This window comes from Vanellus vanellus (assembly GCF_965231255.1).
Source record: "Vanellus vanellus genome assembly, chromosome: 5".
Taxonomy (NCBI): domain Eukaryota; kingdom Metazoa; phylum Chordata; class Aves; order Charadriiformes; family Charadriidae; genus Vanellus; species Vanellus vanellus.
This window is the reverse complement of record NC_138910.1, coordinates 51,156,358-51,171,169: the sequence shown is the minus strand read 5'-3', so window position 1 is coordinate 51,171,169 and position 14,812 is coordinate 51,156,358. Positions and strand designations below refer to the sequence as shown.

Genomic DNA, 14,812 nt, shown 5'->3' with positions numbered 1-14,812 from the left:
GTCATTAAACCTTCATATGTAGTAGAGTGACAGGTGTAGAAACAAATGGGAAGAAAACACTCAGTTCTGACCCAACAGTGCTTTCAGTTTTGCCTCTTCCATGCACATACCCCGAGCACGCAAAACATGTGAGCTGTGTTTTTAACCAGGAATTAGGAAACGACGTACCAAAAAAAATTTTGGTGTGTAAGTGCTCAGCCTTTGTGCCACTCATAGGGAATATGGCTCCCATACAGTACTAAGGTTTGCAAACACTGCTATTTTAAACTTGCAGTTGTTACATTTCTTGTACTTTTAGGTCTGAGAGAAATAACAATGCCCCAGGCTAAGCATGCCTGGGACAGGCTCCTATCGAGAACTCCTGGTATAGTCTAAACAACATCTCTAGAATGTGAAGTACCTCTTTTACCCAGTTCATACACAGCTTTTGATACAACTCTTAAATACCAGTCTACTTGTTTTCTTAAGAATGCCTAAAAAGGTGAGTTATTTTCAAAATTAGTATAAAGTTAAAAGAAACGCAAACTAGCTACAATCTATTTAACTCAAGCACAGCACCGCCAGAAGTTTCACACACACTATTTGGTGTTTCATGTTGTTTTTCCTTTCACTCTTTAAGGCAGTGGTTTCCACAGGTCAGTTCAGAGAATATAACGAAGCATGGTCCATGGCAATTCATGTTGCAACTCCATTTTTAATTTGGGGGACTCTTCTCCCCAACCATTAGTCATTTTGTTCAGGGCTCCAGAGTTCAGAGATTGAGTTGACAGGCTCTGTTCTGGCACAGAATACAGCTGGCACATTTTTCATCAGGACCTCGTTCTCAATTACGAGATGGTTCAAATTGTACTTTTTTTTTTTGTTTTGAAATAGCCTATTATTCAAAGGTCATCAAGTTGGCAGGAACCTGAAAACAAAAATATAAATGATAGCAGATTTTATTTTAAGTAGTAGCTACTTACATTCCACTGTTTCACAGACTAGCCACCTGTTTAAATACACATCGTTACCACTTATTCTGTCTCAAAAAAGGGAAGGAGGAATGCAACTATCATTCAGCAGCAGAAGCATACTTAGAGCTGTAGAAAACCCAGGTATAACCAAAATATTAAACTGCTGCGTGGTTTATAATTTTATTATATGGCCTTAGATCTTAATAATTTTGATGAAATTTAAGATTTAAGTTGTCAGCAAAACAACCTTAACATGATAAATCTCAGCACCAAGCTACACAAGAAGAACCTTCTCACTCGAGTCCCAGCTAGAGAATTCTTGGCACGCAAGTCAGTGATTGATGGAGGCCCTCTAGTATTTTTAAGACTAATTTAAAAAAACGAGGCATAAACACTTGCCTGGGCTTTTCCCATAGGAAACCTGAATGCCTGCTCCAGACATCGCTCCCTTTCATGAAGATTAAAGCTAGTTTGCATTACATTAGTTTATATCCCGATTTTCTCCCCATCAGGAATTTGCCTGACAGCAACATCCCTTGTTTAGTCAGGTTATTAAAGAGCCACCGTATTCCTGATGGCTGTCAATAAATACCCAGTTTGGTCTGATTTGAAGCAAGCATTTCTTGCTTTGCATTTGCCATTTACCTGCAGAAGCAAGAATGATCAACTGGGCTAAAGTTCCACCATTAAAATTAAAAATAATATCTACTAAAATAGTTCCCAATATTATTCAACTGGGTAGGTGTCTATACTTTATCAAAGGCACATTTAAACATCCAGTCTTTCTTAGGCAGTCATACTGTTCACAAGCAAGAAGATCTTCCATTTTAAACACTATCAATAAGGCGTGTCTCTAGGAAATGCACTGCTCAGAAGTCAAATCATGATCAAGAGAAAAGTAAGTGTTACAAAATTTTTTTTTTTTTTTTTTTTTACTCATTTGATAAACCAACCTCTGTAACCTAATGTCTGCGTGAAACACTGCTTCTGCTATGGAAGCAATTATGCTGCAAGAACCCATACAGTACAACTGCACAACATGCCAGAAACAGAAAATATACAACAAATAATGGTAGCAGGGGTTTTGGCCTTTTAGTGGTAGGTTTTCTTAATTAATCCTCCCCTCCTTTTTTTCTTTTAAAATCTCCTACGCTTACCTTCACTTTGCTGTCATATTTTCCACCCCACCAAGGTTCTTAAGCCTGCTGCTTTTGCACAAGCTAGGGGCCGAATACTTTAAACAAGTTTGCATTAAATAGTATTGTTAAGCCTTACTGAATAAAAGCTGTCCTCAGAGGGCAGTTTTCAGGCTTGCCTGGAAGTCACCACTTTCTTGCAAACTCTTTGCCACTATCTGCTACTATTCCCACATTCTTCAGCTAGCAACACAATTTCCTCTCCTTTGCACTGTCTCAAATACTTTCAAGGGAGCTTCTACAACCCTCTTTACTCCTTAGATGTCTCTCAGAAGCAGAAATGACCAAGAAAGCATAGAAGGATCTGGAAAGGTCCTTCTGTTTCCCCTTGAAATTCGGTAGTACTTTTGCTCTGGGAACTCTAAAAACAAACATGCAAAGGAAAAAGGAGATTTCAGGAAGACAAAGTGGTAACTTAAAAAGGATTTTGCTGATGAAAAAGGTCAGTAAGAAATTATATGGGAACAGAATATAATAGGGGTTGGAGTAGTCTTACCTTCCTTTTTGATTCATGGAAAATTCTACTTTTGCTTTCAAAGTCTGCCAAATGTACCCAGGACTAAACTTTTTTTTTTTTTAAATACATTTTAGAAATCCATATAAACAACAGAAAACATGAATGCCCAAGACCTGACAAAATGGCACTATGGAAGAGTTATCTGGAATTGATATTGAGTGCTGCGGTTTATGGCTTTTTATATAACTGTAAAATAGCTTTTTTTAAAATGGGCAATGACAAAAATATTGCCACTAGAACAGATATTTTAAAGCATTCCTCCCACTTCCCCAGTTGCTTTAAATTAGTCTCAAGATAGTGCCAAATAATTCTTAATTACCACAGAAACTCTGAGGACTTGTTTGCAAAGGGACAAAGAGGAAAGCTAAGGCAAATCAATAAGCATGTAAAAATTGATGTACAGGCTGCTCAGAGTAGATTGCTCTTCATACAAAGTGATCAGTTACAGCTCGGTCATCTTGAAGATCTATCAGTTCTGAGCTCTTAACAGCTCATTCCTTTTCAACGTCTTGCTCTCACCTGTTGTCTGTTGCTTTGGCAGGCAGCACTCAGGTGTTTAAACCAGAGCATTGCATTCATTCTGTTTCCAGCCTGAAACTTATATGAATTTCCTAAGTGAGAAAGGTAGAGAAAAAAAAAATGGTAAAAGAAACAATACTGAATACAGGTAGGATTTAGGTATATAAGTTAACTCTAAATTAAAACATCATGAAAAAATTTAATAGCAGAAGGTTCATATAACTTAACACTTTGTCTGGCATAGGTGCAACTTAATTGTTTGACCTAGTGCAGAAGTTTCAACTCGCCTGTCTTCCTTTCCAACATTCTAAATTTCAACTAACACCAGTGTCAACTAGGAAAGAGCAAAACATTTCTCAGAACCTTACAACAAAAATGGTTTTGTTCATTGCCATTATTGCAATTTGTTTATATCATTTCATATTTTTTTAATGAAGTGCAAGATAGCATGGAAATGCACTGTAGAAAGCTACATTTGAAAATTGTTCCTAAACATGTTGATACATTTCAGACTAGAATTTTCAGTGTCTGGTGTTAATAGAGTGCTTGCTCGGATTCAGAAAGGCCGAGTATTACAAAAACATTTCAAGTTCCTGTTGCTGAGTTTAAGCTGACAAGCATTCATGATTTACACCACACATCAGTGGTGCAAGAATAGATGCTTGGAAATAAAATGTACTAAGACTTGAACTAGACAAAGCAATAAATAATGTTGAGATCCTTTATCAGAACTTCTAATGATGTTCTTTCTGCATAGTTTGAAGTGCTATGGAAAAATAACAATTTCTTCACAGTTTAAACTAAAAACCAGGGCACTATGTTGGAGTAATGGAAATCGAGGCTTCTCTGCAAAACAGTCAAGATCTCTTAGGTATTTTTTTTCCTGGTAATAGTGCTACATTGGAACTGATGGTTGGTTTGTTTGTTTTTTACCTTGGAGAGGAGAGGGGATTGGTCAAGCACCTAGTGTTAGCTGGATATTGAACTTTTTTTATTATTGTTACTTACATTTTCACATATGTGAAAATGCCTCCGAGTGGTCTAAATATAGTTTAAAAGAATGCAGATGAATACTTCCAATAAAAATCACAACTGGTGGTGTTAGAGTTTGGAGAGTTCTTAGAACTTAATGAAGACTAAAGGTTCTCCACGGACAATTGTTCCCATAGCATTCTAAAGGCAAACATGACATGCCGAAGAGCAGTTGAATAAGAGAAAGGTAATATCCTTCCAAATTCATTTGGTTGCTTATGAATACCTCGGCAAAGCAAATGTTTATTCTGGGAATCACTGCACCCTTGGAGCTAGCATTGCTTACCCTTCTCCGAATCAGTCAATAAGAAGAGATCTGGGTGCTCAGGGTCATCTGCCATCATCACCATCCAGCCCACCACTGACACATTCTTACTTGGTGTGGATTTGAACTGAAAATACAAGCAGAGATGCAAACCAAAGTAAAACATGAAGCTTCAGCCAGACTGACTGCACTGCACAGAGCAAGTGTTCAAAAGGGCAGTTCTTCTCAGGGACACTGTTAAAGACACAGAATAACTTCAAAGGAAGTTTGACATAAAGCACTTCATAAAATTAAGAAAGTTTATGAATTTTATAAGGAATTAGTGAAAACAGAACTTACCATAACAAATGATACCCAAAACAAATTAAAAGGAATATTCCAATCCCCCAAAACGTGTCAACAGATATCTAAATTGGACTGTATGAACACAATAGCATTCCCCACCACATTACAGCACAGGTGTATGCATACTATAGTTCACAAAAAAGTGCATTAACAAATGCAAAACTAATCCCTCCACTGTTAACAAACAGAAGAATTAAACTTGTCTGTGCCATAATTATTCAAAGTTATCATGCATTAATTATGACGACAGTCTGTAATTACACATAACACGAGTCCTGTGGACAAGATAACACAACTGTGTAATTAAATATTATGACCTGATGAATGAAATAGATCAAATGAGGGTGTAGATTCTACAAACATAACATGCTCATTTATCGACAAGATATTCAAAATGATGGAGTTTTCGTGTTCAAGGTGTTACTCACACTTTGACATACAACTTAGGTCTCTACTAAGCACAATACCTGTCTCTGGTACACTAGCCCCTCTTCTGAGAGCTCTTTGGTCCCATTCTCCTTTTCATCACCTGGTCTTTATTATTTTCTACTTCTCAGACTTCTCCTCTCAGTTCCAGGCTACTTGCCCATTAAATCTCTGTCAACTCATTTCCAAACCACAAGCTTCCTTCTCCCTGGTCTCCTTGCTTATCTATTAATAGACACTCACAATTCACCTCTCATTACCTGCTCAGGCAGTCCCATTCACTCCCCAATACCCAATTCATTCAGTTTCTCTCAAGTCTTTACTTGCCAGGTGTCCCCTTCCCACATTCATGGGTCCGACACAGGCTTTTTTCATCAGTCCTAGCGCTCTTATCCTTTGCAGTGCTTTACCTCACTTCTCTGCCCAGAAGGTCCAACTCTGCTACGCGCTCATCCTTATCAGATGCATCTTCCTCCTGTCATGTGAAATCCATATTCTAACCGCTTTATTAGTAGTTATTTGGACCTCTCAATTACATTATTAGAAACCATAAAGCTAAAACAATCTCATGGACGTTTTAAGTAATTAAAATTTATTTATAGTTCTAAAATACTTTTATTCTTCATACGAATGCCACATAGCAAATTTACAATATTAAGCATCAAATGTCTTTTGTTTCATTTTAGAAACATTGCTTTACCATTGCAAATCTAGAACTCTCATTCAGCAAAAGGAGGCATTACTGCTAATAAGTTTGAGGATATCGCAAGCAAAGTAAGGGTTTAAAAGAATATTCTCTATATGGGAATATAACTACTTTATGAATAAAATTCCAGTGCAAGTCTAATGCTATTCTAATCTATGCCACAGATTAACCGGAGACCTTCAATGTCCAGGTAAGTTTATCTGTCTTGGACTTATGCAACAGGCTACATTTTAAACCGCAGTTTAAAATACATTAGAACTTTAAATGAACAAATGTTAGATCAATATTTGGAACAAAAAGTATTTTAACCAAGTTCAAAATAATTTAAGAGTCCAGTCTCTCTGTATCTTATAAACTTTTGAATGCATCATCTGTGTACTGCCCTCTTTATGTCGCTATAGTTACACTTGCAGGAACCATTCCATCACAAGTTCCTACCAGTCATGTTCAGCTGACATTTATGTAATGTCAGTGGAAATATAGAAGCTTGGAAACTTTAAAAGGATGCTTGTACAGATAGCTTAAGCGTAAAAGTGATGATGACTGTTCTTAGGAAAGACCTGCCTGCCAAACTTCAAAACAGATGCCCTTTTTTGATATTACTATGGATGAAACTGTGGGAAACAACCATTCCTCATAAAACCCATAGAAGCACATATAGTAAAGTTAAGTAACTCTACTGCCTTTGGGAGGTGGACAGATTTGGTAACACCTCATAAGAAAGAGTAGTAAATTATAAAGGTCCATCAGACAACATTTCATTACAGTGAGAGTTGGGTAACATAACTTCTTTCCAAACAGAAACTAAAATTTCTTTGAAGATTCCAGTCAGTAATGAAAAACGTTGAGAAATTTTATCTGAAAGAAGGAATAAAGACAGAGAAAGGGAGTAAAATAAGGATTAGCTCATGAGTTCTTGAAAAAAAAAGAAAAAAAAAGTATATATGCAGGACTTGCTATGGACCCACTGAAGACGTTGCCTCGAAAAATAAGATAACACAACTTACAATTAAACGAGACCTGCAAAACACAAACTTCCAAGTCATACTAAAAAGCACTAATGGGTCATTTTCATAGATGTTGAAATTTGAGTCACAAAGCAGTTTTAATAGGTTACAGATCAACAATGTACCTCTTGAACTGCACTCACGTCTAGTTTAATGCAAATAGCACATTTGCTTTCCTATCTTAGTTATATATCATAACAGTAGGTATACAATATGTGAAATTGCCGTGCAATCAAAATTGCTAGAGCTCGCTGCTTTTTACATTTTATTCAAAACAATTAATCATGGTACTTCTCCAAAAAGTAGGAAGTTCCACACAAGGAAAATGTTTCCTGCCAGCAACAATCCATCATCACTTGAAACACATGTCAGTTTTCCATCCCTCTGCACCACTGGATTTGTATTCCATGTTTACATAGTCCCCCAGGGCAGTACATTCTCCACTGATGCATAGAGCCTTGCTAACAGCAAGTATGCTTTGTTAACATGGAGGGAATGAAAGCTTCATTGTAATTTAATGTTCCTGGTTCTTCTTTATTTATTTTTTTTTTTTTATACAGGCCACCGGAATGACACACTTATTACACACATAGAAAACTACAGAGTTCTGGTGCTAGGCTTCACATAACTACTTTTTTTTGGTTGTTGTTCTGAGCTCAAAGACATTTATACATAAATCAAAACCTCTGAATTCGTCTGTGAACAGACTTTTCACTCCAACCTTTTGGCACCTACAAATCTCCTCCTCCTCATCTCCTGTTGAGGTTTTACAGCATTCTAATATTCAAATAATTTCTTGGTGGCTGAATATACTTCGTAGAATGACAGCATTCTTTATCAGGGTATTTCAGTGACAGTGCCTGAGCAACACTACCAAGATTTCTAGTGCCAATAAATGGATCTAATTCTGAATATAACATGCAATGGAAGGCTTGGTATGAACATGCTTGAGCTTGAAGATTCAAAAAGTCTATTGGCTATTTTTACTATTTTCCTTTTCTAAAGGTGTGCAACTGCTATAGTTTTATCACAGAAGCTTGTTTGTGGGTACCATTTCAGCATATGAGATAAAACTTTAGGCATTCCGCACACATTCGTCTCAGATTCTCCTGTACCACATGTCTGGTGTCTGACATTCATGTGCTCATTATAGACAATTCTCCATTACTCTAGTAATAACTGAAACTTGTTCACAATTTAAAATACAAAGCTCATTGTAGTTAGTAGTCTTTCTTAGTAGATGCAGCACAAGAACATTTGTCACATCCAGGTATCTACAGCATCCTCTTCCTTTGGACTAGATTCACATCTAGAATACACACTACACTGGATGCACTCCTTTGTCTTTGACCACAGGCATGAGAAGAAGAGCTGGCTCGCCCATGTCTAAAAGGGAGGGGACTTCTTGCCCTTTTTGCTGGATTACACTGGGATTTTTATGAGCTAATTTTCCAAAGAGGTTGGCTATTATAAGACTGGAAGAGCTTTCAGCGTCAGTGCATTCCAAGTCCTCAGTCTCAGCTGCCTGAAGCAATAGCAGCAGCAGAACAGTCAGAAGCATTCCTGTAATCAAGACACATTTACCATGAGAGGTCTAGCCAGGAAACTTTATATAGCAGACTGACTTTTTCATTGCCAGTATTCCTTTCCATGTCACAGAGGCCTTGAGAAAGGAAGCTGAAAAGATAGATGGCTCCAGAAGATGCTTGGAATATTTCACCTAGGTAAATCTCAAACTCATCAATCTTTGAAAAAGAAACCTGCTTCAAAGTAGACAGCATCATCCTTTTTATCCATTTAATCTGGACAGTAACAAAACAAAAACTAGATCTACCCTTATATCTCTGTATTTTGCAGAACGGACCTCTTCAGAATATAACTGGGCAGTATTTGTACAGTGAACATATACTCATGCACTAGCTATCTGCAGATGGTTGGCTATCTACAGTTTATTCTCTCTTGATTTACTTTCTTTCTGAAAATGCAACCAAATGTGAATTGAAGCATGACACCTGACAAATCATCTTACAGACTCCAGAACAAAAGCTGAGGCTTTGTACAATAACCCCTGTACTGAAATGGATGGAAATCTAAGCCATCAATGGCTAAGCTGAAAGTACAACACAGGTAGACTAGCTGAACAAAGTTACTGACCACCTATTATAGGCTGTTTAATAACCTGGAGCCTCTCCCTCTAAGCCCCCAACCTCAGTCTCCCACAGCAGTTACCAGGTTATCTTCCCCCTTAATTTCAGCATAAAGATTATACTCTGTGTTATTGTAAACTTTGGAGCAAAAGTATGCGTGCATTCACTGTGAACTACTTGTTTAAATAAAAGATAATCCAAACCGTAGCTAACGGGTATTACATTATTTTAATCATGCACCTTGAAAACCAAATCAGAAACCTGAGCTTCATAACATGCTTTGCATCCAAACACAGAACAAAATATGTTTGCTGCCCTAACAAGCTAAAAGCAAGACATCGGCTGTGTACAGACAAATCCAAGGTCGTGCTGGATAGTTCAGTCTAATTCCACAAAGCCAACTGTTAAAAAATTAAATTTGCTCTGCTTTTTACTACCGCTCCTCTGTCTCCCTTTCCTGGGAACTGTGTTGCTCAAACTCTGCTCAGTATTTGCAAGCTGTAATGCTGGCAGGCTTCTGATGGACAATCCTGCCAGCTTTATGGCCTTGAATGTCTCCTAGCCTCTACCTGCAAACTTCATTATTGGTCTGCTGGCACATCCTTGGACAAATAAACATGAGAACATAAGTAGGGGGACAGAATTTAACTTCTTAGGCACTATTCTCTGTTCACTAGTGCTTTAGTAGTTGTACGTATGAAGACATCAGAGACTTGGGAAATATTAAAAGTCCATTCAACAGGTTCAGAAAATATTTTTTGAAAGATCATTCTAAATTGATATGACTGCATTTCAAGACAAAAGTAAAGGCTTTTGCAGTAACAGACTCAAGAGGATCAGATACCAGACCTGAATGTTTACATGTTACCTTTTTACTTCATTTACTCTTCCTAAAGAAAAGGCAAGACCACTTAAATGATTAAAATTGTTATTCTGAAGGAAACATATAAGCAAATGACCACATAAAAATTCAATATACTTAATTACCAAACAATAAAAGACCAGCTATGCAATTTTTCCAAGTTTTCTAAACCCGTATGTTATTCAGATTGTTTTAAAATACTTATACACAACACTGAAAAAGCTTCTGATTGAGTAGCTACAAATATGGTAAAGTCCTCCATCCTTCAGTACTTTGACAGACAGTGGACAAGAGAGACTTACAAAACGCATATTCTATTCTTAAAAGAAAACATAATGCAATTTTGGCATAAAGCCTGAAGGCATCACATCAGTAACAGGAGCACAGTCTGACATTACAAAAAATTCTTTTCCATCTCTCAATGTTTCTAGAAAAAACAAGCTACTAACTGTTAGTGACATAATGTCAGCACAAGTTTTCTCTTTGTTCTTTCTTTTGCTTTAATACTTTGCGTTTCTGCTCATAATAGTTTGTAGGTCTGCTCTTTCCAACTACCTTTACTTTTAATGAGACAGACTCCTTCCATAAAGTTTTCCCTGATACCAGAGGCAAATGCATCCAAACACATGCACTTCTCTACAGACATGCAGGAGACAGAATACTTGGCTAACAGGCCATTGGTCTGGGCCAGTATTGTCTTAACTGACAAGACAAATTAAGTAGGATCAGTTTTGATTTCACCTAAGCAATCAAAACTAGTAGGGGCAGGGCAGATGGATGATGGCAAAGAACTACAAGTATTTAGCTATTACTAAACTACTTTGAGTATTAATGTACTGTTTCCTAATTAACTCCTTTCAATAAAAGTGAAAAACACTCAAATTCTTTTGTAGATGAAGACAACATTACACACAAACTTTCCACAAAGAAAATTTGAATATCCAGGAGTCTACTAATCAGAAATCTTAAGCTTCAATTCTCTACCCTCTGAACGTAAGAACGTTAAGATAAGAAAACAGTATTTTGCACCAAAAAGAAATAAGATAGTCCCCTTACACGAATTCTAGGAGCACATCTCAATTTGAAAAATTACATAAGCTTTACACAAAGCAAATGCTCTTCAGTGACAGTTGTCATAAATTAAACTGACACACTGGCCAAGGCAACTATAAGTAACGGTTCTGAGTAGTGAATGAACTCAGAAAAAGATCCAAGATCAAATGTTACCCAGTTTCTTAATAGAATCTTGGCGGCATCCTCTTCCATTCTAATTAACCAGTGAAAACAGGAACTACGCACATCATAACATCCCTGGAACATCTACAGAAAATCCTTTTATTACTTTCCCACATAAGTAAAGTATTTTTAGCTTCTTTCAAATAAAGTTGCAGCGAATGAAAGGAAAGCCAGCATCATATGATATGCTAGCTCTCTGCATAACATATGAAGTGTTTTGTACTCCATTGTAGTTAACATATTACAGGATTAGACAGAAAAAGAAACTAGTCTAATTTTACCACATATATGAAATCAGTACATGTTTAATGTCATGTAGTGACTTCTCAGTCTTTCCACATCAGTACTTGTTTTGGATTTCAAGTAGCAACAAACTGGTGCAAGACTCAGATCATCAAAAGATACTACTTCTACCTTAGAAAAGCAGAGAGACCCAGAGTTCCCTTCCTAATAGACCAACACATTCAAAGAGGCCCATAGCATATGCAAAGCAGATGTTCTTGGTGTAGCACATAAACCTGCATGGTATTTCCATTAGGGCATATCCATACGAGGTGACCGACTGATTGGAAGACAGGATAGTGCTGACTAGAAATCATGCAAGTCCTAAACTATTCTCAGTGTTTACATCAGGAAATTACATTTTAATTTTGGCAGATGATACTGGAATATGCCTGTTTTACATACATGTTTTCTCTCTGTGGCCTTCAGAGATTTTGCAGCGTAGTAAAAGAGTTGGGTTCCACACAGTGCTACCCAGTATTTTGTCCAAGATGCTACCTAGAGAGAAAAGAGAAAAAGCGTAACGGATAAGCAAAATGTTTCATAGTATTGAGATGTGAAATAGCAGGCATCATCCTGCAAGAACATGACAGCACTAACTGTCCAACCAAACCTTCGGCCATGTTTCCAAAGCTGCTGTCTCCAGTTATTTGTGTAGGCCTATGAATGCATTAAAAATCTAGAAAGCAGAAAGAACATGCCTTTCCTCACTAATCTGAGAAAAATTTTGTGCATTTTATTCTATACTTTCTGCAACCCTTATTGAACACTTCATTGAGTTAAGAGTACATTTGTTCCTTTTCCATTTTACGTACTGCCATAAGGTATCCCCCTTGTCATGAATACGTATTTTGATTTAAGATTCACAATCAAGCATATGTGATGCAAATGCTAAGGGTTGTTATCTATTGATAAATTGTTAGGATCCACCTACTGTTCAGAAAGACAAATTATGCTCCTCTCTTAACTTCTCTTCTACTCCCTAGATCGTGGGTATAACCTTACAAACTGGAGAAATCCACCAAACAGAAGAATGCAAACTCTAGCAGTGACCCTAAACCTTAATCAGCAAGGCAAAGGAGATTGCAGATACTTGAATTAGCTGCACAATGGCCATTTTATTGTATTTCTGACTGGGTAAAGGCAGAAGGTAAGAAAATGAATTAAAAATCTTACTGTAGGTTTTTTGCCTTCTTTCAGCAAAGTCTTCCTCCGGAGAACACCTTGAATAGTAACTGCTCCTGGATACAAATGAACAGCCAAATCTTCAGATTCTAGGGAGCTGAAAGGAGCATATGAAGATTTGCATGAAAAAACATTTTTCCTAAAGTAGTTTTCCAATCATTACCACAAACTAATGCAAACATCTGTATTTTAATTTAGAAATGTCAACTTTTTATTTATTGGACTTCATTGTGGAAAAAGACTTTGGCTGTTACAAGGAATTGCGGTTGTGGAATTTACACTCACAAGCAAAAGTGATCAGAAAAATTAACTAGCCAAGCAGGTAATCCTTAATTAAAAAAAAACAAAACTCAAGACAACTGAAATACAAAAACAATTAAGTTTAAAAAGCAAATGTTTGAATTACATTCATACTGTTGCTGTAGGTGTTAAAACCTCTCCTTCAGCCCTTGGAAGAAAGATTGAGTATTTTTTTGTTAGAAACACTGGAATCATTGGCACATCAAAACCGAAGCATAGCTCAAACATGCACAATCTTTAAAATATTTCAAAGCAAGAAGAATGGGCAGGAGCAGTAATAAAGACTAGAAACCCGAACCATAGCTTTAAGGTGTCTCAATGCATCTGGTGCTCTACTAATCATCAACCATATGTAGGATCTAAGAGCAATGGGACAAAATAAATGCCAGGTCCAGCACTGTGAAAAGGAAACTTAGCTTTATTAAAATTACAAAGCTGACTGGCTTACAAAACATTCTCAATCAGAAAAAAATTACAACAGAAATAATTTCAGTAAATGTCAATCAGAGCATATAACTAAATTGCTGAGCCCAGCAGCTTTCTAGGAAAGCCAAGAAATTGAACAGCATCTGAAACTCGTTTTGAAGCCAGGATTTGCTGTTTCATCCATCCTAACATTCATGAATGTTTAAAGTAAATTGGAAATCTAGCAAACATTTTCATTGCAGTACCTACAGAGGATGATGATATGGAGACAATTTTGGACATTGACAGATGTGAACGTGCATTTAATTCAGTGAGACAATGCTTGCTTCTTGACATGACAAAAGTTTCATAGTTAATGGCTACTCTTTCCCAACTACAGTGCCACACAGCTGGAGACAGAATTTGTATTTTAATTAATCAGAATAATGGGCTATATTACTATGTCAGCTTGCAAATACTACTACATATAATGAATTGGGGCCAATTTTAATGCGTTGTTCATTTTAGCCATATTTCTTACTTCAGGCAAGAAGGGAAGAGAAATTCAATACAGAACTGCCACCAAAGAAAACATCTTGAATGCCATCCATTAGCACAAGAAGCAGCTTTGTTGTCCACATGAGAACTACCAACACTGCTACGCAGTGGTGGGCAGTTAAAAAGTTATCTCTGATAAAACATCTTTAAGCCTTCATATAAAGATCCAATGGTTCAGAATTTGGATTTGCAGACAAGAATGAACAAAAGCCCTCACGGTGATACAGATTAAGTCATAGAGAGGAAAGCTTTAAGTCTGAGAAAAAGGTCTCTACCTTTATTTCAACATGTAAGTTAGAAAGATAACACCAGAAAACACCCACTTAATTATTAAACCAAACCAAATCACCAACAACAGAGGGAAAGTTTGACACCTCTGTGTGCAGTGGGGATTGTACCTGCTGGCCTTCATGTGGCCTCGATAGCCATTTCGTGACACTCTTGTCCCCGGACCGAGAGAATGGTACAACCTGTTCCTGTTGGATTCCATTATAAATTGTACGTATTACATATACTTTCATTCACACAAACAGCATGACTGCTAAAATAGCACAGTATTTTTTTCGTGTGCGTATCACAAAGCCACTTTTTCCACATAAGAAACAGAAGATAATTTTATTTAGAAAAATGCATGCAGGTATGGATATCATGTTTTTTATTTCGTCAGATGTTCTCTTTGTCAGTACTCATGATACTGAAGTGTTTTACTGGCGCTGAAGAATAATACATTTTGAGACCAAAGTCTGCATTTAGTTTTTAGAGATTAAATCAGTGTCAAGGAACCACATTAATAAAACTTGTATGTCTTTAAATCCTGACTATAAATGTTACTACCAAAAAATTATTCAAATTCTGAGCATGCACACACACA

The 14,812-nt window shown here is 36.8% G+C and overlaps 1 protein-coding gene across 4 annotated transcripts in view; it reads right to left on the bottom strand.

Annotated features, from left to right (window-relative positions):
• Positions 1 to 877: 877 nt before the first annotated feature.
• The window catches only part of RALGPS2 (Ral GEF with PH domain and SH3 binding motif 2), a gene marked incomplete at both ends in the record, with an annotated part of 100,523 nt that continues 86,588 nt past the window's right edge, over positions 878 to 14,812 (bottom strand). For 3 of the 4 annotated variants that reach the window (XM_082483304.1, XM_082483302.1, XM_082483301.1), the window contains 6 exons: positions 878 to 907; positions 3,186 to 3,277; positions 4,504 to 4,609; positions 11,899 to 11,991; positions 12,670 to 12,775; positions 14,340 to 14,417. In XM_082483304.1, the coding sequence (XP_082339430.1) occupies positions 878 to 907; positions 3,186 to 3,277; positions 4,504 to 4,609; positions 11,899 to 11,991; positions 12,670 to 12,775; positions 14,340 to 14,417 (505 nt within the window). The remainder of the gene's footprint in view (positions 908 to 3,185; positions 3,278 to 4,503; positions 4,610 to 11,898; positions 11,992 to 12,669; positions 12,776 to 14,339; positions 14,418 to 14,812) is intronic. The other variant, XM_082483303.1, reaches the window with a different exon arrangement.